The sequence below is a fragment of the Glandiceps talaboti genome, chromosome 22 (assembly GCF_964340395.1).
Source record: "Glandiceps talaboti chromosome 22, keGlaTala1.1, whole genome shotgun sequence".
Classification (NCBI taxonomy): domain Eukaryota; kingdom Metazoa; phylum Hemichordata; class Enteropneusta; family Spengelidae; genus Glandiceps; species Glandiceps talaboti.
The window spans coordinates 6,504,365-6,531,576 of NC_135570.1; the positions used below are offsets into that span (position 1 = coordinate 6,504,365).

The 27,212-nt window shown below is 37.6% G+C and overlaps 1 protein-coding gene across 2 annotated transcripts; it reads right to left on the reverse strand.

The window, feature by feature from the left end:
- Positions 1-9,829: 9,829 nt before the first annotated feature.
- LOC144452270 (folliculin-interacting protein 1-like) lies at positions 9,830-26,929 on the reverse strand. Of its 2 annotated transcripts, XM_078143334.1 has the most exons (16): positions 26,783-26,929; positions 26,664-26,693; positions 24,832-24,952; positions 22,716-22,835; positions 21,694-21,857; positions 20,970-21,073; positions 20,244-20,330; positions 19,484-19,647; positions 18,440-18,649; positions 18,040-18,212; positions 17,524-17,641; positions 16,855-16,907; positions 14,446-16,077; positions 13,910-14,078; positions 13,046-13,252; positions 9,830-12,589 (listed from the first exon to the last, which is right to left on the reverse strand). In XM_078143334.1, the coding sequence occupies exons 1-16, from the start codon at positions 26,890-26,892 to the stop codon at positions 12,386-12,388; spliced, it is 3,666 nt and encodes a 1,221-aa protein (XP_077999460.1). In that variant the 5' UTR covers positions 26,893-26,929; the 3' UTR covers positions 9,830-12,385. The 2 variants fall into 2 exon arrangements, with proteins under 2 accessions (XP_077999460.1, XP_077999462.1); XM_078143336.1 differs by lacking the exons at positions 26,664-26,693; positions 26,783-26,929 and adding an exon at positions 25,737-25,873.
- Positions 26,930-27,212: the final 283 nt, after the last annotated feature.

Below are 27,212 nucleotides of genomic sequence, written 5' to 3' on the forward strand. Positions count from 1 at the left end.
GGTAATCAGCTTTAGCAGTTTGCAAAAGTTTCTTTTGTTCAAATATGGGCCGAACGTTACCGACAATTCCGTGATTTGCTCCTTTTTGCTCTTCGGGAACCATCGGTCTTTGCTTTGTCACAGCATGCAACGCCGATGATTCCCGAAGAGCAAATCACGGAATTCTCGGTAACCTTCGGCCCTTGTTTGCACAAAAGAAAACCTTGCAAACTTCCAGAGACGATTACCGAGCTTGTAGTCCCCCTAATAACACCTAGGCCTAATAGCAATTCTTGTTATGTTTCTATCTTGTCTGTGATGCTATCTGATACCCGTAATTTTGAGTTTCGTAGCCTCATGAATAAACTTTTTGAGGATTTTTTAAAACGGGTCGAAAGTGAGTGGTGTGTGAGGGCGCCGCATCGAGGCGTACCATCATCCTGAGTCAATATTTCAGATCGGTAGCTCGTTCAAGCTGTTTTAAATTGTGTGTCCTAACACATCACTCACTCTAGACACATTCATTGAATAGTTTCCCATCGCAGATATATATTTATCTTAACTTATCAAAAATCCCTCCTAAATTTTATGTTTCTGCAATAAAAACTTTGAAAATACGATTTACTTGGGCCATGGACACCTGTTGCTGTTGACAATACAAAAGAAACTGACATTTTTTCATCTCTTGCGTAATAAGTCGATCGTTTTTACCCGACAAACAGTCCCAATCAGCTGCCGATCTGAAATATTGACTCAGTACCTAGGATCAGGCGCCCTCACTGTCACACATCATCTCTAATCCTGAGGAGGCTTTAAAAATTTCCCAAAAAATTATTCATGAGGCGATGAAACACAAAATTTCGGGTATCAGATAACACCACAGGCAAGAGAGAAGCAAAACATGAACGTGTATGGTGTCGAAATGTTAATAGGGGCATTACAAGCTCGGTAATCAGCTTTAGCAGTTTGCAAAAGTTTCTTTTGTTCAAATATGGGCCGAACGTTACCGACAATTCCGTGATTTGCTCCTTTTTGCTCTTCGGGAACCATCGGTCTTTGCTTTGTCACAGCATGCAACGCCGATGATTCCCGAAGAGCAAATCACGGAATCCTCGGTAACCTTCGGCCCTTGTTTGCACAAAAGAAAACCTTGCAAACTTCCAGAGACGATTACCGAGCTTGTAGTCCCCCTAATAACACCTAGGCCTAATAGCAATTCTTGTTATGTTTCTATCTTGTCTGTGATGCTATCTGATACCCGTAATTTTGAGTTTCGTAGCCTCATGAATAAACTTTTTGAGGATTTTTTAAAACGGGTCGAAAGTGAGTGGTGTGTGAGGGCGCCGCATCGAGGCGTACCATCATCCTGAGTCAACATTTCAGATCGGTAGCTCGTTCAAGCTGTTTTAAATTGTGTGTCCTAACACATCACTCACTCTAGACACATTCATTGAATAGTTTCCCATCGCAGATATATATTTATCTTAACTTATCAAAAATCCCTCCTAAATTTTATGTTTCTGCAATAAAAACTTTGAAAATACGATTTACTTGGGCCATGGACACCTGTTGCTGTTGACAATACAAAAGAAACTGACATTTTTTCATCTCTTACGTAATAAGTCGATCGTTTTTACCCGACAAACAGTCCCAATCAGCTGCCGATCTGAAATATTGACTCAGTACCTAGGATCAGGCGCCCTCACTGTCACACATCATCTCTAATCCTGAGGAGGCTTTAAAAATTTCCCAAAAAATTATTCATGAGGCGATTAAACACAAAATTTCGGGTATCAGATAACACCACAGGCAAGAGAGAAGCAAAACATGAACGTGTATGGTGTCGAAATGTTAATAGGGGCATTACAAGCTCGGTAATCAGCTTTAGCAGTTTGCAAAAGTTTCTTTTGTTCAAATATGGGCCGAACGTTACCGACAATTCCGTGATTTGCTCCTTTTTGCTCTTCGGGAACCATCGGTCTTTGCTTTGTCACAGCATGCAACGCCGATGATTCCCGAAGAGCAAATCACGGAATTCTCGGTAACCTTCGGCCCTTGTTTGCACAAAAGAAAACCTTGCAAACTTCCAGAGACGATTACCGAGCTTGTAGTCCCCCTAATAACACCTAGGCCTAATAGCAATTCTTGTTATGTTTCTATCTTGTCTGTGATGCTATCTGATACCCGTAATTTTGAGTTTCGTAGCCTCATGAATAAACTTTTTGAGGATTTTTTAAAATGGGTCGAAAGTGAGTGGTGTGTGAGGGCGCCGCATCGAGGCGTACCATCATCCTGAGTCAATATTTCAGATCGGTAGCTCGTTCAAGCTGTTTTAAATTGTGTGTCCTAACACATCACTCACTCTAGACACATTCATTGAATAGTTTCCCATCGCAGATATATATTTATCTTAACTTATCAAAAATCCCTCCTAAATTTTATGTTTCTGCAATAAAAACTTTGAAAATACGATTTACTTGGGCCATGGACACCTGTTGCTGTTGACAATACAAAAGAAACTGACATTTTTTCATCTCTTACGTAATAAGTCGATCGTTTTTACCCGACAAACAGTCCCAATCAGCTGCCGATCTGAAATATTGACTCAGTACCTAGGATCAGGCGCCCTCACTGTCACACATCATCTCTAATCCTGAGGAGGCTTTAAAAATTTCCCAAAAAATTATTCATGAGGCGATGAAACACAAAATTTCGGGTATCAGATAACACCACAGGCAAGAGAGAAGCAAAACATGAACGTGTATGGTGTCGAAATGTTAATAGGGGCATTACAAGCTCGGTAATCAGCTTTAGCAGTTTGCAAAAGTTTCTTTTGTTCAAATATGGGCCGAACGTTACCGACAATTCCGTGATTTGCTCCTTTTTGCTCTTCGGGAACCATCGGTCTTTGCTTTGTCACAGCATGCAACGCCGATGATTCCCGAAGAGCAAATCACGGAATTCTCGGTAACCTTCGGCCCTTGTTTGCACAAAAGAAAACCTTGCAAACTTCCAGAGACGATTACCGAGCTTGTAGTCCCCCTAATAACACCTAGGCCTAATAGCAATTCTTGTTATGTTTCTATCTTGTCTGTGATGCTATCTGATACCCGTAATTTTGAGTTTCGTAGCCTCATGAATAAACTTTTTGAGGATTTTTTAAAACGGGTCGAAAGTGAGTGGTGTGTGAGGGCGCCGCATCGAGGCGTACCATCATCCTGAGTCAATATTTCAGATCGGTAGCTCGTTCAAGCTGTTTTAAATTGTGTGTCCTAACACATCACTCACTCTAGACACATTCATTGAATAGTTTCCCATCGCAGATATATATTTATCTTAACTTATCAAAAATCCCTCCTAAATTTTATGTTTCTGCAATAAAAACTTTGAAAATACGATTTACTTGGGCCATGGACACCTGTTGCTGTTGACAATACAAAAGAAACTGACATTTTTTCATCTCTTGCGTAATAAGTCGATCGTTTTTACCCGACAAACAGTCCCAATCAGCTGCCGATCTGAAATATTGACTCAGTACCTAGGATCAGGCGCCCTCACTGTCACACATCATCTCTAATCCTGAGGAGGCTTTAAAAATTTCCCAAAAAATTATTCATGAGGCGATTAAACACAAAATTTCGGGTATCAGATAACACCACAGGCAAGAGAGAAGCAAAACATGAACGTGTATGGTGTCGAAATGTTAATAGGGGCATTACAAGCTCGGTAATCAGCTTTAGCAGTTTGCAAAAGTTTCTTTTGTTCAAATATGGGCCGAACGTTACCGACAATTCCGTGATTTGCTCCTTTTTGCTCTTCGGGAACCATCGGTCTTTGCTTTGTCACAGCATGCAACGCCGATGATTCCCGAAGAGCAAATCACGGAATCCTCGGTAACCTTCGGCCCTTGTTTGCACAAAAGAAAACCTTGCAAACTTCCAGAGACGATTACCGAGCTTGTAGTCCCCCTAATAACACCTAGGCCTAATAGCAATTCTTGTTATGTTTCTATCTTGTCTGTGATGCTATCTGATACCCGTAATTTTGAGTTTCGTAGCCTCATGAATAAACTTTTTGAGGATTTTTTAAAACGGGTCGAAAGTGAGTGGTGTGTGAGGGCGCCGCATCGAGGCGTACCATCATCCTGAGTCAACATTTCAGATCGGTAGCTCGTTCAAGCTGTTTTAAATTGTGTGTCCTAACACATCACTCACTCTAGACACATTCATTGAATAGTTTCCCATCGCAGATATATATTTATCTTAACTTATCAAAAATCCCTCCTAAATTTTATGTTTCTGCAATAAAAACTTTGAAAATACGATTTACTTGGGCCATGGACACCTGTTGCTGTTGACAATACAAAAGAAACTGACATTTTTTCATCTCTTACGTAATAAGTCGATCGTTTTTACCCGACAAACAGTCCCAATCAGCTGCCGATCTGAAATATTGACTCAGTACCTAGGATCAGGCGCCCTCACTGTCACACATCATCTCTAATCCTGAGGAGGCTTTAAAAATTTCCCAAAAAATTATTCATGAGGCGATTAAACACAAAATTTCGGGTATCAGATAACACCACAGGCAAGAGAGAAGCAAAACATGAACGTGTATGGTGTCGAAATGTTAATAGGGGCATTACAAGCTCGGTAATCAGCTTTAGCAGTTTGCAAAAGTTTCTTTTGTTCAAATATGGGCCGAACGTTACCGACAATTCCGTGATTTGCTCCTTTTTGCTCTTCGGGAACCATCGGTCTTTGCTTTGTCACAGCATGCAACGCCGATGATTCCCGAAGAGCAAATCACGGAATTCTCGGTAACCTTCGGCCCTTGTTTGCACAAAAGAAAACCTTGCAAACTTCCAGAGACGATTACCGAGCTTGTAGTCCCCCTAATAACACCTAGGCCTAATAGCAATTCTTGTTATGTTTCTATCTTGTCTGTGATGCTATCTGATACCCGTAATTTTGAGTTTCGTAGCCTCATGAATAAACTTTTTGAGGATTTTTTAAAATGGGTCGAAAGTGAGTGGTGTGTGAGGGCGCCGCATCGAGGCGTACCATCATCCTGAGTCAATATTTCAGATCGGTAGCTCGTTCAAGCTGTTTTAAATTGTGTGTCCTAACACATCACTCACTCTAGACACATTCATTGAATAGTTTCCCATCGCAGATATATATTTATCTTAACTTATCAAAAATCCCTCCTAAATTTTATGTTTCTGCAATAAAAACTTTGAAAATACGATTTACTTGGGCCATGGACACCTGTTGCTGTTGACAATACAAAAGAAACTGACATTTTTTCATCTCTTACGTAATAAGTCGATCGTTTTTACCCGACAAACAGTCCCAATCAGCTGCCGATCTGAAATATTGACTCAGTACCTAGGATCAGGCGCCCTCACTGTCACACATCATCTCTAATCCTGAGGAGGCTTTAAAAATTTCCCAAAAAATTATTCATGAGGCGATGAAACACAAAATTTCGGGTATCAGATAACACCACAGGCAAGAGAGAAGCAAAACATGAACGTGTATGGTGTCGAAATGTTAATAGGGGCATTACAAGCTCGGTAATCAGCTTTAGCAGTTTGCAAAAGTTTCTTTTGTTCAAATATGGGCCGAACGTTACCGACAATTCCGTGATTTGCTCCTTTTTGCTCTTCGGGAACCATCGGTCTTTGCTTTGTCACAGCATGCAACGCCGATGATTCCCGAAGAGCAAATCACGGAATTCTCGGTAACCTTCGGCCCTTGTTTGCACAAAAGAAAACCTTGCAAACTTCCAGAGACGATTACCGAGCTTGTAGTCCCCCTAATAACACCTAGGCCTAATAGCAATTCTTGTTATGTTTCTATCTTGTCTGTGATGCTATCTGATACCCGTAATTTTGAGTTTCGTAGCCTCATGAATAAACTTTTTGAGGATTTTTTAAAACGGGTCGAAAGTGAGTGGTGTGTGAGGGCGCCGCATCGAGGCGTACCATCATCCTGAGTCAATATTTCAGATCGGTAGCTCGTTCAAGCTGTTTTAAATTGTGTGTCCTAACACATCACTCACTCTAGACACATTCATTGAATAGTTTCCCATCGCAGATATATATTTATCTTAACTTATCAAAAATCCCTCCTAAATTTTATGTTTCTGCAATAAAAACTTTGAAAATACGATTTACTTGGGCCATGGACACCTGTTGCTGTTGACAATACAAAAGAAACTGACATTTTTTCATCTCTTGCGTAATAAGTCGATCGTTTTTACCCGACAAACAGTCCCAATCAGCTGCCGATCTGAAATATTGACTCAGTACCTAGGATCAGGCGCCCTCACTGTCACACATCATCTCTAATCCTGAGGAGGCTTTAAAAATTTCCCAAAAAATTATTCATGAGGCGATTAAACACAAAATTTCGGGTATCAGATAACACCACAGGCAAGAGAGAAGCAAAACATGAACGTGTATGGTGTCGAAATGTTAATAGGGGCATTACAAGCTCGGTAATCAGCTTTAGCAGTTTGCAAAAGTTTCTTTTGTTCAAATATGGGCCGAACGTTACCGACAATTCCGTGATTTGCTCCTTTTTGCTCTTCGGGAACCATCGGTCTTTGCTTTGTCACAGCATGCAACGCCGATGATTCCCGAAGAGCAAATCACGGAATCCTCGGTAACCTTCGGCCCTTGTTTGCACAAAAGAAAACCTTGCAAACTTCCAGAGACGATTACCGAGCTTGTAGTCCCCCTAATAACACCTAGGCCTAATAGCAATTCTTGTTATGTTTCTATCTTGTCTGTGATGCTATCTGATACCCGTAATTTTGAGTTTCGTAGCCTCATGAATAAACTTTTTGAGGATTTTTTAAAACGGGTCGAAAGTGAGTGGTGTGTGAGGGCGCCGCATCGAGGCGTACCATCATCCTGAGTCAACATTTCAGATCGGTAGCTCGTTCAAGCTGTTTTAAATTGTGTGTCCTAACACATCACTCACTCTAGACACATTCATTGAATAGTTTCCCATCGCAGATATATATTTATCTTAACTTATCAAAAATCCCTCCTAAATTTTATGTTTCTGCAATAAAAACTTTGAAAATACGATTTACTTGGGCCATGGACACCTGTTGCTGTTGACAATACAAAAGAAACTGACATTTTTTCATCTCTTACGTAATAAGTCGATCGTTTTTACCCGACAAACAGTCCCAATCAGCTGCCGATCTGAAATATTGACTCAGTACCTAGGATCAGGCGCCCTCACTGTCACACATCATCTCTAATCCTGAGGAGGCTTTAAAAATTTCCCAAAAAATTATTCATGAGGCGATTAAACACAAAATTTCGGGTATCAGATAACACCACAGGCAAGAGAGAAGCAAAACATGAACGTGTATGGTGTCGAAATGTTAATAGGGGCATTACAAGCTCGGTAATCAGCTTTAGCAGTTTGCAAAAGTTTCTTTTGTTCAAATATGGGCCGAACGTTACCGACAATTCCGTGATTTGCTCCTTTTTGCTCTTCGGGAACCATCGGTCTTTGCTTTGTCACAGCATGCAACGCCGATGATTCCCGAAGAGCAAATCACGGAATTCTCGGTAACCTTCGGCCCTTGTTTGCACAAAAGAAAACCTTGCAAACTTCCAGAGACGATTACCGAGCTTGTAGTCCCCCTAATAACACCTAGGCCTAATAGCAATTCTTGTTATGTTTCTATCTTGTCTGTGATGCTATCTGATACCCGTAATTTTGAGTTTCGTAGCCTCATGAATAAACTTTTTGAGGATTTTTTAAAATGGGTCGAAAGTGAGTGGTGTGTGAGGGCGCCGCATCGAGGCGTACCATCATCCTGAGTCAATATTTCAGATCGGTAGCTCGTTCAAGCTGTTTTAAATTGTGTGTCCTAACACATCACTCACTCTAGACACATTCATTGAATAGTTTCCCATCGCAGATATATATTTATCTTAACTTATCAAAAATCCCTCCTAAATTTTATGTTTCTGCAATAAAAACTTTGAAAATACGATTTACTTGGGCCATGGACACCTGTTGCTGTTGACAATACAAAAGAAACTGACATTTTTTCATCTCTTACGTAATAAGTCGATCGTTTTTACCCGACAAACAGTCCCAATCAGCTGCCGATCTGAAATATTGACTCAGTACCTAGGATCAGGCGCCCTCACTGTCACACATCATCTCTAATCCTGAGGAGGCTTTAAAAATTTCCCAAAAAATTATTCATGAGGCGATGAAACACAAAATTTCGGGTATCAGATAACACCACAGGCAAGAGAGAAGCAAAACATGAACGTGTATGGTGTCGAAATGTTAATAGGGGCATTACAAGCTCGGTAATCAGCTTTAGCAGTTTGCAAAAGTTTCTTTTGTTCAAATATGGGCCGAACGTTACCGACAATTCCGTGATTTGCTCCTTTTTGCTCTTCGGGAACCATCGGTCTTTGCTTTGTCACAGCATGCAACGCCGATGATTCCCGAAGAGCAAATCACGGAATTCTCGGTAACCTTCGGCCCTTGTTTGCACAAAAGAAAACCTTGCAAACTTCCAGAGACGATTACCGAGCTTGTAGTCCCCCTAATAACACCTAGGCCTAATAGCAATTCTTGTTATGTTTCTATCTTGTCTGTGATGCTATCTGATAACCGTAATTTTGAGTTTCGTAGCCTCATGAATAAACTTTTTGAGGATTTTTTAAAACGGGTCGAAAGTGAGTGGTGTGTGAGGGCGCCGCATCGAGGCGTACCATCATCCTGAGTCAATATTTCAGATCGGTAGCTCGTTCAAGCTGTTTTAAATTGTGTGTCCTAACACATCACTCACTCTAGACACTTTCATTGAATAGTTTCCCATCGCAGATATATATTTATCTTAATTCATCAAAAATCCCTCCTAAATTTTATGTTTCTGCAATCAGATAACACCACAGGCAAGAGAGAAGCAAAACATGAACGTGTATGGTGTCGAAATGTTAATAGGGGCATTACAAGCTCGGTAATCAGCTTTAATAGTTTGCAAAAGTTTCTTTTGTTCAAATATGGGCCGAACGTTACCGACAATTCCGTGATTTGCTCCTTTTTGCTTTTCGGGAACCATCCTATTTTGCTTTTCACAGTGAAAACGACTTATTATGTAACAGTTGAAAAATGTCACTTTCTTTGTTATTTCTGCATCAAAACCTTCTATAATATTATTTACTTAGGCCATGGGCACCCGGGGGTGGGGGTGGGGGTGGGGTGGGGGGGTGCCGCATCACGGCGTACCATACTCGGTATGAAATGATTTTTATATGTAGTTCACATCTGTAATATTAGTTATAGACAGTGTGCATAATTTTCTTGTAGCTAACATTAGATAGGAATTGTATTTGTCTTCTTAATATCTCTGAACTTTCTTTAAAACAAATGTAGTTATATTCCTTTTTTCTCTGTTACAAGTTATTGAAATATACTTACTCAGTATGTCATTTTGATTTTTGCATGTATGTATGTATGTATGTATGTATGTATGTCCGAGTGTCTCTGTCTGTATGTATGTGTGTGTGTCAGTGACCAGTGTGTGTGTGCACGCATGCGTGTGTGTGTATGTACATATGTCCGAGTGTCTGTCTGTCTGTCTGTATGTATGTATGTGTGTGTGTGTGTGTGTGTGTGTGTGTGAGTCAGTGTGTGTGTGTAACAATCTGGTTTGAATGAAATCTTACTATTTGAATAGGTCACAAGTATACAAATACAAATACAAAATGTCAAAATGTTATTCACATTGTTCTCTAAACCTTCCACACAAACAACACCCAAGATATCTTTTAGTTAAGTTTTTTATTTCTGTGATTATTATTATTATTTTTTGTATTTACAATATACATATTTACACAATTAATAAAACAGCTGCAAATGCATAGGAAAATTACAATTTGATTATGTTTTGCAGTGGTTTAACCTGATACAATGAATGGTTTATGAATTGAGATAGACATGACATGTCTTACCAGCTAGAACATATTGAACTATTAGATTTTGAAAAATAACAATACATTGCACTGCGATACAAAAATCATAATCTCACAAAAGTCAAAATAATTGTGCATTGAAATGTCAATACTTAAATACTTTGTGTTTAGTTACTTAAGTATACAGTACTGCAAAACTAGGAACAGCTCTGAAAATATACGCGTTCCCCTCTCCTTTTTCTAAGTAAATGATAAACTGAAGACACATACATCTTGTATAAATTCACATTCCCTACAAGTAACAACAGATAACTATTACTAAACTGTTTACTCATGGCATAGACTTATAAATAGCATTGACCTGTTGATCTGTCCTGGTCGATGATCCTCATCAGAATGATAAATTTTACATAGTTACAGGTGAACACTAGATGGCGGTATGATCAACCGATTTGTAGATATTAGGTAGTTCAATGCACCCATCTCTGATGTTGATAACTTCCCTGATCTTTCTGTCATGTGGCAATGTATCAATATTGGGAACAGTTCCAGTGATTGTTATGATTGTAGACACCAAAAAAAAGTCATGACTATGTTTTGTCATCTCTCTGAATTGTTCTGCCACGTGTAAATATAAAGTAATCAAAGTAATGAAAATCTAACAGCTGACTTGTGCTAAAATCAAATTTGAACAGAACTTTTCATCGTTATATTTGTAAATATTGAATCCTTCGCAACTAACTGTCTTGTATTATATCATAACTCAAATTGTATAACATCCAGCACTTAAATTTATACCACATTACTTGATAACTGGCAAGATATTGAACACATTCACATTGCAATTATATTAGCACCAAAAATAACTTAATTACTATTATCACATTCATCCATAGATCTATCTAATCATTGCATTAATATAATATTATTGTCATCATCATCATTAAACGTTGTGTTTTAACGTGACAATACTTTTACAAAAACAGACATTGTACACCACTTTTCAAAAAACTTGATTACATGTATGTCATTCACAAAGTGAGTGATATTGAATTATAATTTCTTTGAAGCAAATCCATCCCGTCTCAAGTGAAATACAATGGGCTATTGTCACATGTCTTGGAAGAGAAACAGCTGGTAATGGTCCATTGTAGTACATCCCTACTGATGCTGACAATGGTCCATTGTAGTACATCCCTACTGATGCTGACAAGACGTTGGCAAAAATTTGGGATCCACTTCCTAGAAATTGTTTGACTGTGATTAGAAATGTTCACTTGTAAATATGAACCCAGGGTACATGAACTTTTATACTTGTATGACTATTACGTTACTCTAACAACATTTTTCATATCCTGGATGCAGGAAAAACCCAAATCAGTCTGAAGGGACAATTTGTCAGACGTTGTATTCAGTTGATAATCTTTGCAGTGCTTTAGTTAAGGGCAGTAAGAAGGTAAACTCTACATGAGTTACCCTGTCATTTTACCGAGGTTCCCAAACAAATTATGGTACAATGGAAATTATCCCAGTTTTACCATATTCCCCCTTTCTGTTTGACTAGGGTTCCCTAACTTTAGTAAAAACACCGCTTTGAACAAATATCCATATGTTTAAAATTCTCCAAGTTATCAGTACTAGGTCTTGCACTAACACTTATCTGAAACCTGACACTGAGTTAAGTTCACAGGTAGAAATTAAATTTTTTCCATTATCTGAAAATTGAAGGTATGTATGAGACGTTCAAATGTTGACTTTTGTCAAAGTACATATTATATGTTTGATTTGTGCAATTACTTCTTAATATCAGTAAACTTCACTTTTTGATTATCCATTTGAAATTTAAACATGATTCACTTGCTGCGATTTGAAGTCTTTATAAAAGCAATCATAAATTTTGGTATAAACATCAGATGGTTTGGCCTGTAGTGAATTCATTTCTATATACACCCTTGCATAACAATATCAGAAATTGTATCAGGCCAAACTTGAGGCTTGAAAGCGAGGCTGACCTTTCAAAATTGGACTGCAAAATGTAGATTCACTGCACATTTGATTGGCTAAACGCCTTATTTTCAGATCAAAGGTCATTTCCTGCAATCATGCTGGAAATGCCATCAAGTTGTGTGCAAGACTACCAAAGTGAGGCTTGTGACCTTGTACAGGGACAGTCACAGATGTACTGCAAAAAGTATATTGCACAGATGTAGTGGAGATGAGCCTTGCTTTCAACTTGAATGTCATTTCTGTTTTGAAAGTGCAAAACATTTACATTAAATTCTGATTTCATGTCTTTGGAATGTACAACAGTAGTTTTAAATGCGCAAAAATTAAAGTCATTGGATATATTAATCCCTGCGAGGTACAAATTGAATATTGTATCTTGAAGTAGTACGCTACACACCCTGTCTTGTCATAGACGTGTACAGTGTTCAATCAAGGCATGTTGACTAGGCTGTTGTTAGCCCACGGAGAATGCACACTTGTCACACCCAACAACAACTTCAGATCATTTGGATTGACGTCCAGAATAGATAACAACTCTTTGGCACTAGCATTGCGATTCACTCGTAGATATTCCGCTAACGCCTTACTCTTGAAGTAGATTTCCTGTAGTTTGTCTTCTAAATGCATTACACACTGTGGAGAAATACAGAGCAAAGTTTGATTATATACCACAATACTGTTTTCAGACGAATGGTAATTTATGTGAAAATGTACAATGGGTTCAAAATACATTTTAGGGGTTTGTAAGTAGACAAGACAAGACTTCTACTGGTAAGATCTTTATTTCAATGTTCCACCTTCACACAGGCACTATCATTAGGATACTAAAAGCGAACAGGAAAACGAGGACAAATGATGAATAAAAAGTTTAAAACATGCAAAAAACTTTTTACTTTTGACTTTATTCTTCAATTTTGATTTGAGGAGACCATGCGTCTTTATTTGCTCATGAGGCACTCTTCAATATCTAGGCATATATAACGAATACCTGCCCCCCCCCCCCCACCCCCACCCCCACCCCCACGGTTGAAACAACTTATTAATTTTCTTCAGGGAGAACACTGATTATGATAGATATTTGTTACTTACAAATTCTGATGACATTTTCAGATCCCATAGATTACTGACTGACTTCAAGATATCATGTACTATTGTTGAAGAGCTGATCTCCGAGTCCTTGGATTTCTCCGGAGTCACAGGTTTAGACATCTGACTGGACAGTAGTTCTACTTTCCATGTATCTGTGTCCGCTACAATACATACAGCTTCTGCTATTGGTTCATCTAGTACTGAATTCTGTAATGAAAGAGGCGGAACAGGTTGTCATGGAAACCATACAACTATTTTCTACTAACAGTTGCATAAAACAATCGGGCTAATCTCCTGTATACATGTTCCCTATACATGTATACCCATTTTTGTTTGTTTGTTTGTTTGTTTGTTTGTTTGTGTGGATGACATATGATGACGCTGTCAAATCTTCATTTCTCGTACCTATGTCCAGATGTTGACCATCATTCAATAATAATAATGTTGGTTTTTATACAGCGCTTTCCCACTTTGTGCTCAAAGCACTTTACAATTATTACCCCTGGAATGGATCTATAGTGGCACAACAGCAATTCATACTTAAACTCCCCTGGGAGCATACAATCCATTGCAGGCTTTACAAGCACACAGGATTAAAGCATTCACATTGCAACCTCTATCGTACCAGGTCCCCAATTATACAGCTGGGTAGAGTGAGGCACAGTCATGGTTGAAATCTTGCCCAAGGACTTTAGCCACTCAGAAACAAATGGCAGCGATGGGACTCGAACCTGCAACCTGCAGATTCCAAGCCAGCCACTCTAACGATTCACCCATCATGACTCCACTCCATTATTCGTTAAACGATACATCCATCCATCTTGACTTAGGTTAATCCATTGTAGAAATCATAAGAATACTTACTTGTACTGATAGTTTTAATTCTTCCAACACCTCATTCCTGTCAATGGTACGTGTGCCATGCAAAGCAAAGTCAGGCAGGTATTTGGATGAATATCCACCAAGTAGAGAGCGTCCAAAATTACATTCAAATCTCGCCTGATTTTCCACTGATGGCATCATGGTTTCAGTCCTACAAAAGCAGAAAAATAAATCATATTTCAAGACACAAGCAGTATAATATAAGATTAGTCAGTATTAAAAATGTGAGGGTTCTTCACTTATTTACATTTACATTTTCTATTACAGTCTGGGTATGGCAATACCACTCACAGAGATCAAACTGAATAGAATACCCGGTTGTCAGGACAGCAGATACAATGAAATTCACATGACCAGTGTGAAAGGAATAGACACAACTGTGATTCTCAAGATAAGCTCAATTGATAAGACTCCCTGTGTATAAACAATTACACACTCTTTGGAAAGTTTAATTCAAACAAACAACGCCAAGCGTGGTATCTGATAACAGGAGGTCAATATGTTGTATGGTTTCTTACCCTGGTAATGGTAATTCTTCTGGGTTTCCAAACGGATCAAAGTCCACACTACTAGTTGTGGAGGTATTGGATGTCATACGTAACACTGGGTGTCTCTGGGTATTAAAATCCAAAGTTCTGGGTCTGGCAATGATATGATGAGTAGTGGGTGTTTCCAACACATTCTGCAGATTTGGAGCATTCTCTTTGCCATGAGTAAACTCAGTAGGAGTTCCTGGTTCATGGCATGGGATATCGGCAGTGGGAGTTGCAGGTTCACTGTCCGAGTGAGTACTACAAGTACACTTGTCTGACTTATTACACAAACACAGGGTAAGAGTTTTTGCCTCCTCTGTACTTTCTCTTCGCATTTGTTCATGTTTGCCGTCTTTTAACTCTGTCCTTTCTGTTAGATCAATCTCATTCAATGCATCTCTCTCAGTTATATTTTCTTTGTTTTCATTTTCGCAATTTGACTGCAAGACAGTTCTGTCTGTGTTTGGATACCAAGCATCACTCTCTTCCAAGTCACACCCTCTCCTTTTTTCCTGAACTTGATAAATTTCCTTATCCTCTTTCTCCGATATTCCTTCCAGATTTTCTTCTTGAAACTCCTCACTGAAGTACTCATCAAAGAGACTGCAGCTTCCTTCAGTTGAACCGAGTCTCATATATGCCCTTGACGCGACAGGGACTCGAACATCTGTAACATTATTGCAAATAGTGGCCTTCAGATTAGAAATATCTGAATCAGTGCCTAAGTCTTCGTTGCTACAATGAGTCCTATCACTGAGTTCTTCACTACCGAGTTTATCGTATTTGACAACGTTTTCAGAAATTGTACTTTGTTGTGTATCAACCGCAGCTCTTCCAACACATATCAACTGTTCTGTTTTATGTTCGGTGCAGCTAACATGAGCCTCTTTGAAATGACACGTTGTCTTGCAGTCACTTTGGGCTAAATTATAATTGACAGGACTTCCTTCCTGTTCTTCCTGAGATGTGTCACATGTAACAGCAGAAGTATCAACTAAGTCTGAATTGGACATTATTTCATCCACTTTTTGTTCCTTGCACATTACATTTCCCATGTCCAAGTCTACCACTGGATCAGTTAAATTTTGATCGGACAAATTATTGGTTTCAACTCCAACAGTTCTTTCCTGAGGTGAGTCAAGTTCACGTCTTTCATTTTCAAGTTTCTCCACTGACATCTGATTGTCTTGTAATAACACACTGTTGCTATTGACATCCTCATCCCCTTGGCAACAACTGTTCCCATGGCTACTTAGTCTCTCTCCCTGATTACCGATGTCTTCACTATTAGTACTGTGTGGGTTATTAGTTGATTCTTTGCTGCTCTGGGATTTGTTGCGATGTGATGAATTTTCTTGTTTAGACTGTTCCGTATCACAAGAGACAAGTACAAACTCAGAACCCTCAAAGTCAAGAGAGTCTTCAAGTATTGGTGTTTCCCTTCCAAGCATATCATCTTCTCGGATCACCTTTCGTTTCTCAATGTTTTCATGGACTTCACTGCATCGAATGAAATAACTTAAGATATATAGCAACCTGCAGACGACTTCTGACTTCTTCCCAACTACCACTGTTTTGACAGTTCTCATTGGATAACTGAGTGCACCATACAAATCTCTACATGGAGAAACAGAATAATATTTTGCATATTTACATCTGTGAGTGGTTGTAAGGGTAGGTTTAGACACTGATAAAAGAGTGGGTATTATGGTGGGGTAAGTGTATGTGTGTATATACACAACGAGTAACACTGAAGTAAAGCTCTTTCTCTATGTGCTACACTCGTTTACAGCATTCATACTACAACAAGCAACACTGACGTAAAGCACTTTCTCTATAGGCTACACTTGCTTGTAGCATTCATATCAAGTGTAAAAGTATACTCGGCCTGTTTCAATTGGTTTACTTACAAGCCTAGCATGTGGCCTTTCTAATGTGGTCAATTAGCAAATGAAACAGTATACTTTTACACTTGATATGGACGCTATAAACAATTGTGGTATATACAGAAAACACTTTACTTTGTTTGGTGTTATGGGTTGTACATGTCTGTCTGCTGTGCACATGTATTTGTGTGTATGTGTGTGTGTGTGTATGTGTGTGTGTGTGTACCCATGCTGCCATACTAACCACTCCCAACTGACTTGATGGAGTTACTATTAATCATGTTGTGACATATATATTATCTTTCTTTTCCTAGAAGTGTCCCGACTAGTAAAACTTTGTTGTATTCCCTGCACACCATGGATAAATGTCATTTGTAAAACAGAGGTACACAATGGCCTAAGACAGCACAGCAAGCATTCACCACACATTCTGATGATGTGGGCAGAAAGATTATTTTTTTTAAAGTTCAGTTTTTGTTTTCATCAAATTTATTGTAAGATTACTCACCCAAGCTGGGCCCATAGTGGGTTGTATGGATGTGACTTTGCCAGTAAATTCAACTGTCAATAAAAATAGACACGAAATAGTTAAATATTGAAAGAGCTAAAAGTTTCATTTCCTCAAATTGAGCTTATAAAATAGTTTGGCTCATGAACTATAACAGACAAATGGGAAATTGCAGATTTTTCAGAAATATCTGGTAAATTGTAATGATGTAAGGGGTGAAGAAATTCACTAACAAAGACCTTTTTTTTATGAATTCTCCCCTATTTGACATGATTTCAACTTTTTCCAAGATGAACAAGAAAACAAACAAGATGGCTAGTTAGCATAATTTGCCTATAATTTGCATATTTTCAAAATTGTTGAAATCAGTCAAAACTGTATGAAATATCAATCACTCTAGCGAAGTACATTGTAGGTACAATTGTTGTCACCCTTTGGGGTTGTAGCTGATGAGTTACCTCATGCAATTCTTGGAATTTACCAGGATTATCATTTCAGATCAGACGCACTGGTGAAACTATCATTATGATAGCAAAATTCATATAATTGTCTCTACAAGTAACTACAATTATGGTCCACTGTTTACACAGAAATTTCAAGTCCATTTTTTAAGTTATCAAGTCACTATTTGTTTGCTGAATATTGTACTGTAAATAAGACTATACTTACAGTATTGGACGAATGCTTGGATGAGTATACTTGACTAGGTGGTGCACCACTTGGTGTAACGGTAGGTACCCAGGCCAAATGATAAGTTAAAACTGCAGTCAACAGACGACTCACAAAACTGAAAAAAAAGACAAAAAATTGACTTAGAGTGCTATCTATTTATTTAAAAACAATGTAATGGTAGTATGAGGAGATTTTGATATTTGTACAATTCAAAGAAATCAATGGCTTACAATGATATTCATTTACAATATGCCACATTTTTGTCAGGAATTTTGAAATTTGAAATATATCCAAAATCTCAATGCATTTAAAGGTTTGTACACAGAAAATTCAGTGTAGCACTGTTGGTAAGAGTTTTGTTGAGCCAGATGATAAAATGTAGCAGTGTTAGTGAGATTTTTGTTGAGCAAGATGTTTGCTTCAGATTTCATGATTTTCTTTGTAACATATAAATGCTTGGTAGTTGCAGAATTGTACAAAACTAAAATTGGTACAGCAATCTTCTGTACTTACAAATTTGAGTTCTTTGAGTCATACTGATCGACAGCCACAACAAATTGTTGTAGAAATCTGTTGGCAAGTTGTCCATGTTGGTTGTAATAGACCATCATGTTCAGCCATACTGGTTCCTGTATTCTGGGTGCAGTGTACAACATAAAGATACCATTGCGGAATACATCTAAGGCCTGTATGACAACATAGACAAAGAATAGCAATGTAAGATACATGAAATTCGGAAACTGTCCTCTCAATGTATAACATGAAATTATTGGTATTTTAATAATTTTAGTGAAAATACAGTTGGTTATCTGATTGAAATAAATAACACTCCAATTTTAAAGGAATTTTGAAGTGTAAATTTTTTGTGATACATAGCTGACCCCTCCCTTCTCCACATGGTATTTCACCATACCTGTAATATCGCCTGGATATACTGTTGCTTCTGTTGAACTGACTTCTCAATATTGATGCCAAGTTTATAGAAATGATGTTCAAATAGTGGGAAATGAGAGAAGAAAAACGACTGGAACTGTTTATTTCTGGTGTTGTCCTTGTCACTGCACAGTGAAATGATAATGCTAAGACCAATCTTTTGTTTTCTATGACCACCACGGAGTGAAGACTGTAAGGGGAAAAAATACAATGGTCAGTGTTGAAGATGGCTGAGTAACAGACTTATACATGTATTTGAAGAAGTATTTTATGATTTTGTTGTTGTTGTTGTTGTTGTTGTTGTTGTTGTTATGTTAAAGGCAAAAGATATATTGTAAATTCACTATGTTTACCACATCTCGGATATTAAATGAGATAAAATGTGTTGGTTTCATTCACTTTCACTTAGGGATGATCGCAGAATGTCACACAAGCTCAATAAGCGAACTTCTTTTAGGGGGAAGGTCTGGGGTCAATGTGATTGCTGAACTTCATTTTCACACTTCTAACCAAATTTTGAAAACTTCCACACCTTCAACAATAACAGGTTCTGTATTTACTAATGAGATGTTCTTAAGTTGATAACATTTAATACTTGTAATGTGATATACAGTGCTGAGTTTCCGGTAATGTGTTTACCATCATGTTTTTACATTGCATCGATCGTAGTGATGTGACTGCAACAATTGTCACCATGTTTTACATCATATATAAACATATCGATGTCGCACTTGTGAGTGTTTATTGAGCTTGTGTGGCATTGTGCAATCGTCCTGTATCAGTTGGCAGAAGAGTTATCCGGCTTTGCTCGGCAACTTCTGTTAAATTCTTTAAACAACACACAAGTAATCGTTAGTATGTTAAATCATTCTATTCTCATTGCATAGTAACCCTTCAGTTGAGAATGATTTTCTAGAACAGCGTAACCGCAGAAGTGTAAAATGTTTATTTGTGAGGCATATAGAATACATTCCTTGCTATACTAGACATAGAAACCCTTTTGGTATTCTTGGGAATGACTTACCTCTTCACCGGATAGACTGGAAGAAGACGCATCCACTGATCGTCGGCGGAAATCGATAGCTGTCACCTGATGTCGAAGCCATCTTCTATGTACACTATTAGAATTGTTACTAGATACTGATGTTCCTGGTGAGGGGTAGGGGGTGGCGAAGCTACTGGTTGATGCTATCAAGAAAGTAATATAACAGGGTTATGTCAACATGTTTGCTGATATGGCATGGACACTCAAGTATGCTGTTATGGCATGGACACTAAAGTATGTTGTTATGGCATGGACACTCAAGTATGTTGTTATGGCATGGACACTCAAGTATGCTGTTATGGAATGGACACTCAAGTATGCTGTTATGGCATGGACACTCAAGTATGCTGTTATGGCATGGACACTCAAGTATGTTGTTATGGAATGGACACTCAAGTATGCTGTTATGGAATGGACACTCAAGTATGTTGTTATGGCATGGACACTCAAGTATGTTGTTATGGCATGGACACTCAAGTATGTTGTTATGGCATGGACACTCAAGTATGCCGATATGGCATGGACACTCAAGTATGTTATGGCACTCAACATGCAAATACACAAATAAATAAATAAAAAGTTGTCCAGTGTAGCTTTGTTTATGTACAAATTTAATTCACACTGATTCCTGATGTTTATTCTCAATTTTAATTGAGAATTTTCGAGTTTTCACCAAAGTAAATATTTAAGATTTATATTTCCAAAGCCATATGTTGATGACACGATTCTTATGTCTTACCTGATCTGACAATGCCACTATCATCATCATCGCTACTCCTGTAGTACTTCAGAGGAGATGATGGCATCTCCATTGGCAAACTATGGGCTGTTCAGAAACAAACAAACAGACAAACAAACAAACATTAAGGTCCATGGCCTTTCAACTCACTGTTTCAAGGCTACAAAAGTGCCACCTAGGTGGGTCATAGAAATCACACCTATTCTCCAAGTGGTACAATTTCTTTGCTTTCCACAACACAAATGGATAAACTATCCTACCACTAATTTACTATGTGTATTCGTAGGAATTACCACAACAGTGTTTTGTTATGCAAATTTCCCAGGCCTCTTCAACTGTTGGAAAAGCATTGACTACTCTGGGGGTCAATGACATCTCATGATTGTGTAACATATACACTATAGCAATCAGTTTAGACTTATAATAATTACCTATGGCTCAGACAGATATGTGTGTTATGTCATGTAGTATCTGTGAACTCTTACACAGTAGATCTGTCTACACACACTGCATGTTTTCATGTCCTGCTAAACAATGTATCTGTTTACACAAATTTTCAAGCCAGAGTTAAATATGGGATCCAATGTTTACAGAATACTAGTATAAACCAAGAGTTTAAAATAACTCAAAAAAGTGGATCTATGAAGAAGTTGAAAACATCTAATAAGTCAAGATATGGCAATTGCTGGGTCAGGCTGAATGCAATCATCTCACTACTACACTTACCAGCACTGTCTTCCGACTTGTTGTTTTTAATTGTTTGTGGAGTTGCAAAATCACTGACTGTTGAAGACAAACTAACATCATCTCGTTCACTGTTGTCCTGCTCACTGCAATCAAAACATATTTACAAGTTAGAACACACAGACCACTAGATCACATCAGAATGACCCAACCAAGTTTGATTTTCATAATAATTTTTGTTTAAATCTGCCCATAATAAAGATGATGACATAAAGTTAAGATCAGAAATGCATTTTTTCCCTCATCTTTTGCGAATACATCAGATTAATTATAATCTTGCGTTTGAATGCATATAAGGATAATGAGTTCAAAGGTCAAGTATAGATAAAGATAGGATTTTGACTACTTTTTATTGTTTTGTTTTTTTTGAGTAGTAAAATGAAAGCGAAATTAAGCAAATCAAGTCCTTTCTAAGAAATTAAATTCCTTGAAAACATAATATCGTGAAACAATGCTTAGGTAAAATGAAACAGAGGTTGAGTCATTTTACTGAGGGTTCACATCATCATTGGGAAACTTTGCCAGTTTAACCAGATTTCCCCCTTTCCTGTTACCGACGGTTTCCTCTTTACTATCACCAGGAGGTTCTTAGACCTTAGTAACAACACTACACTGATGCTATTGATATCAAGGAGACAGAAAGTTATGTTTCTATACTAAAATTATTGACATCAAGAACATATAAAAGAAAGTAGAATTTACTTACATCTGACTCTCCCTTTGCGTTCCGACTGGAAACACTTTACTCAGCATAAGTTCAGCTGGTTGTCGGATGACGTGCACTTTGACTGTTGTGCCTTTACTTGACATTGGTAAAGATCCATACACCATTTCTTCTAGCATAGTCACATCACCACTCCGTCTGGTAATCTGAAAACATCAAATGACAAACATCAGTAAGTATTTCTGATAATCTGAACAGACCCACTGAATATTATAAACTTGACTTTACATTGCCATTTCTTTATGAATATTCTCAATCACCCAGGTATGAAGTTAACAACAAAGTCATTATAATCTATCCTACTCGTCTGACAACTTGCAGTGACATGGCCCCTTAGGTCACTCATATTTTCCATGGATGAACGAAGAAAAACATTGGGAATAATATCCAAGTATCACTATCTAATATTTTTGTATCACATACAAATATATTGGTGTGTAAGTTGCTTGTATCTGTGTTTTTCAAAAGCACATTGCTGATACAAATGAGTTGTGTTTTGCACACTATGAGTATTACATTGTGTCACAATATGCTTATGAAAAACACTGTCTGAACAGCTGCTGACTACTTTCAATGCTCTAGGTTCAACAGAAGAACGTAAAGGTTAAAAGTTGACTGTAAAGTTATAAGACCTACGATAGTACAATATAGTTACTTAGGAACGGTAAATTGGAAACGAAGGTGACGTTTCAATACATCTACTACGGCCCTTGATCACGCAATGATTTAATTATTTAGCATTAAGTTTGTCTCTGAACAGGACGGGAGGCCTGTCGTAAACAGGGACCGGGGATGCCAATTACCATCAATTTACGGACATATTATTCCACCAGTTCAGAGAGAAACATTAACGCTGAATAATTAAATTATCATGTGATGAAGGTTCGTAGTAGACGGATCGAAACGTTGCATTCGTTTCCAATTTATCATTCCACACTAACTATATTGTACTGTCCTATTGACTCTTGCTGCATGAACAATATATTCTCCATTATAAGACCTACTTGATATCCAGGTGACTGTGCATTGCTTGGTGTATCTCCTGGATTCCCAGTTCTTTTTGATGGTGGAGTTTGACAACCAGCTTTAGCTGCATGTAATCTGTTTATACAACATTTCTTTCCCTGTAGAGGAAAACACAACATTGAATATAAAAAAAAAATTCAAGATAAGATCTTTAAGACTAACGATGGAAACCATATTTCCTGGAAATCTGTAGACTGAACATTTGACATTTTGAAAATTGTTTCATTTTTTTCTTTCGTTTTTTGTTTGTTAGTTTTCTTGTTAACTATTTGCTAAACATGTTTGTAATAATGATTAAAGTGCCACCATCTGTAACTGGAACAATTTTTGAAACTATTTTGTTTGATGTAATGACATGCTCATAATATAGTACACCTTGAATAGTACTGACTCACATGTGAGTAAACACATTTGTGCAGATGTACAAATAAACATACAATAAATCCAATCCAATAGATTTTTGGGTCCACACCCTAAATTCAGTACCTCTAACATGATCATGATTTCAACCTATTACTGTACTATTCGTGGTGAAAACAGACCTCTAATTAACATGTACAGTGTCTAACTATTGGTATTTTATAAATTTTCAGCAAATATTCAGTTACAGCCAGTGTAGCTTTAAATATTATAACGTGATAAATCTTTCACTCTAGGCACTCATTTTCTCTTAATAACAACTTGATAAAGAATTTCAAAGAATGTAAATACAATATTCTCTACTACCCCCCCCCCCTCTACATTTGTTATATCATGTGATACAATGTAGACAGTTATGCATGTTATCGATAGACCTAATGAAGAACATTCAGTTTATAAAAGTTTTGTCTTGAGTGTACTATTCACAGCTGATATTCAAAACAAACTTTGTTCAAGTTTTCTTGGAGACACTAGTGTAAAAAAGTCATGAAGGGTGTTCACTATGTGTTACAGCTTACATATCAGTACTTTATGTTTAAGAAATGTCTTTGCTGGTTAAAACTTCACTCTCAGTGTAAAAACTAGTCTTAGTTACCCAGCCTCTCGCCACTGGGGGCGCTGCCTATGAGACCACCCCAAACGAAAGTCTGGGTAACCTAGACTATATTGTTTTGATACCATTGTATTTACATTTCCAGCAGTGTTGGTATCAGTGAGAATCAATTTAAAACTCCCCAGGTGAAATGTAAACCAAATAGTATAGTCAATATGGCAATAAATACAATGTAGCTGGTTCCCAAGGTGGGAGGTGGGGGGCATGACAAACAACAAGAATTGTAAATCAGTACAGATGTTATCATTGTTTGTTATAAGTGGAATTTCACAGCAGTAATAATTATCATGCACTCAAAAAAAGGGAAGTTACTGTGAAAAAAGAAAGTACATAAGGTGTGCTCTAGTTACAATGACCTATACTGTTTACTACTGGAGTACTATAAACCCTTCAAACAAATGAATGAATGAGTGGTGAAAAAGTACCTAAAGGTCAAGATAGCAAACAAGTTACGTGGGTCTTACAACCCTTCAATTTTCACATAGACTAGTTTGCCTAAGGAGCCAATTTGACATGATTAACACACAAATTCTTGTGATACTTTGAAATTTGTTCTCCAATCCCCTGTGGTGACAGACCAGTGGTACTCTAAGCCAATTTGAAATGCCACTGGTACACAGCAATTTTTGTGACCTATCAAGATTCGGAATCCCCTATTCCCTGACAATGTGGTGACTCACAACAAAACTAAAAATAATATAATGATCACTTTGTTGCACAATGGAAAAGGTTTAGTATAGATCTTGTGTGCTACCACTACAGTAAGGAGTATACAACACAAACACACACACACACACACACACACACACACACACACACACACACACACACACACAGAGTACAAGTTGACATCACATCCTGAGTGACTCAAAGTCACAATACTATTCTCATTCATTTGGTATTTGTTAAGAATACAGTCATCTTTTGAATTATCAAAATAGTTATCTAAACTCAGTCTCTTTGTATTCTCAGTTTAAAAGACATTAAATTTATTCACAGAATCAAAAAAACAAAAAAAAACAAAAAAAACCAAAAAAAACCCAAACAATATCAATGCTTACCTCGTCCTCCTTCACCCTCTTGATACTTTTGGAATCAAATATTAATCTTCTACTGTCCAGTCCATTCTCAATAAATACCAACGCTCGGATTTGATTTGGATCGAATTCAGGTGCTTTCCAGCTATTCAGAGGAATTGAAAAACAATCATTGTTAACTTATTATTTGATTTATAAGCACATGACCGGATAACACTGCTTGTTTTGATCAGATATATGATATTGATATGCACTACAAAATAACAACAACTTGTTAGGCAAAATAAAAATTGTGTGTTTTCAATAACCCTGACTGACCCTAATTTAAGCCGCTGACCCCAAACATTTAAAAAAAAAACATTTAAACCAAAAAGATAAGAAATTCTTTGTCCTCTTGATGACCTTCATGCCCGTCTGTTTTCTTTTCCCAAGTGATATCGGTCCATAATTCATCCAAATATCACAGAAGGGCATTCTGACCAACATTTTGTTTGTTTTTGGTCAAAACAGTATTTTTCAAAAATAAAAACAATTAAAATGGTAAAGATAAAATAAATTCCTGACCTACCTACCAACCAGATTTTTACTAAATTTTAGAGGCAATGTTAAACACAATTTGTTTTCGCCTTATCAGAATCTCATTCAATGTTTGGTATGCAGGTAAAATATCCCTGAATTCCCCTGTAATTTTAAACCTTGGTTCCAACAAAAATCATGATTATGTATAGGAAACTATGCTAGTTTGGCTAGACTTTTCACCCTGTCTGTTACTGGGGGCCTCCCCACACCTTAGTGATGCACAGATACAAAAAAAACACCCAATCACTTGTTCAATTTGTTGTTTAACACAGAAAAACAAACACCAATTGTTCAGTTTGTTGCTTTACACAACAGTCTTTAAACTTGGCCATGAATAACCAACTAATTACCTGTGAATCTGAAGGTAACCCATTGTGATGAAACACGTCCTTGCATTTGGAATGAACGAACTCTTCAAGAACACTGCTACATTGTCGCATGCAACCTTCACTTTTACATTTTAATACCGCATCCAGTGACTCAGTGTCACTACATTTATTTACTCATAACACTGTCACATGACCGATCCCTATAGATATTTCAAATTACTTAAAAAATGCTTCGACATTCGAAGTGGTCGAGGCTGTGACATAATGCACGTAAAGTCGTAAACCAACCTACATTTAAATGTATACGAAAGAAACATACGAGGGCAATCGCATTTTACGAAATAAATCAGTTTTCGATATATTTGCAATAATTTTTTTAAAAGATGTACAATTTTAATTTAAGGAGCTATTGTTCTGATGCCCCCAGGGACAAGTACCGCATGACCGATGCGTGGCAAAAGTCACATTGTCAGTCACGCGGTTCTGATGGTGCAGTATGTCAACTGCACTTGACAGATTGAAAACAAATCTATGTATTGTATGGAAATTTACAGTGACATACATTCATTCTTAAAGATATCATACCAACGTAATAAGTAAACGCTTGAATTATTTTGTCGCTATAATAAAACGGCAGGACATGACCATTATAGTTGAATGAATTGACGAATTGTTTCCTGGCAGAAGTTCGACATCAAATTAGTCAGGGATATACCCCATACATACGGTAGCGCGTCAAGTTCATTTCGTGGCACGTCAGACGTACACGATATTTATACGATCGCATTCTGATGGACGGGGCCCTCCAAAGGAATTCACAATATGAGATTGAAACTGTATAAGGGTGTCTGAGTGGTTTGATTGCCTTTAACAGACTTGTCAAATTAAAACCCCTACGTAACTAACTACAGGTGAACTATGATAATTGATATAGGTTGGGTTTCTTACCTCTTCTCTGACACCAGAACTTCGGGCGACCTGAAACGATGATGAAAATCATAACATCAGAGAGGTGAAAATGGTAGGAAAATTCACAAAACTATCAACCAATAGTTCATCTAACTTACGTGCAATTCTGTGCCAATTTGGAATTTTTAAAAAACGATAAACGACCATTTTTTCGGTCCCGATGAAATATCTTCTTCACCAGCGCCATTTTTGTTTTGAGCTCGATCATATGACTCAAGCACCATGGTATTTATAAACAGGATTTTGATTGGCCAATGCACATTCCAAAGGGCTGGAACAATAAGTGTGATTGGATGTCACTGGCAAGGGTACCGTCCTGTCATGTGATTCACTCATGGATGAGCTGCACGTGACTATGTTTGTAACACAACCCACACATATCACATTGTCTGGCTTGACACAAGGTATAAAGGTACATACTAGTAAGTGATTGTTACCAGTAAACACAATTTCTGGAATTTTCGTTGTTCAGTTTAGTACTTGTTTTAACTGCACTATATGAAATTATCTTTTTACAACGACCTAAAA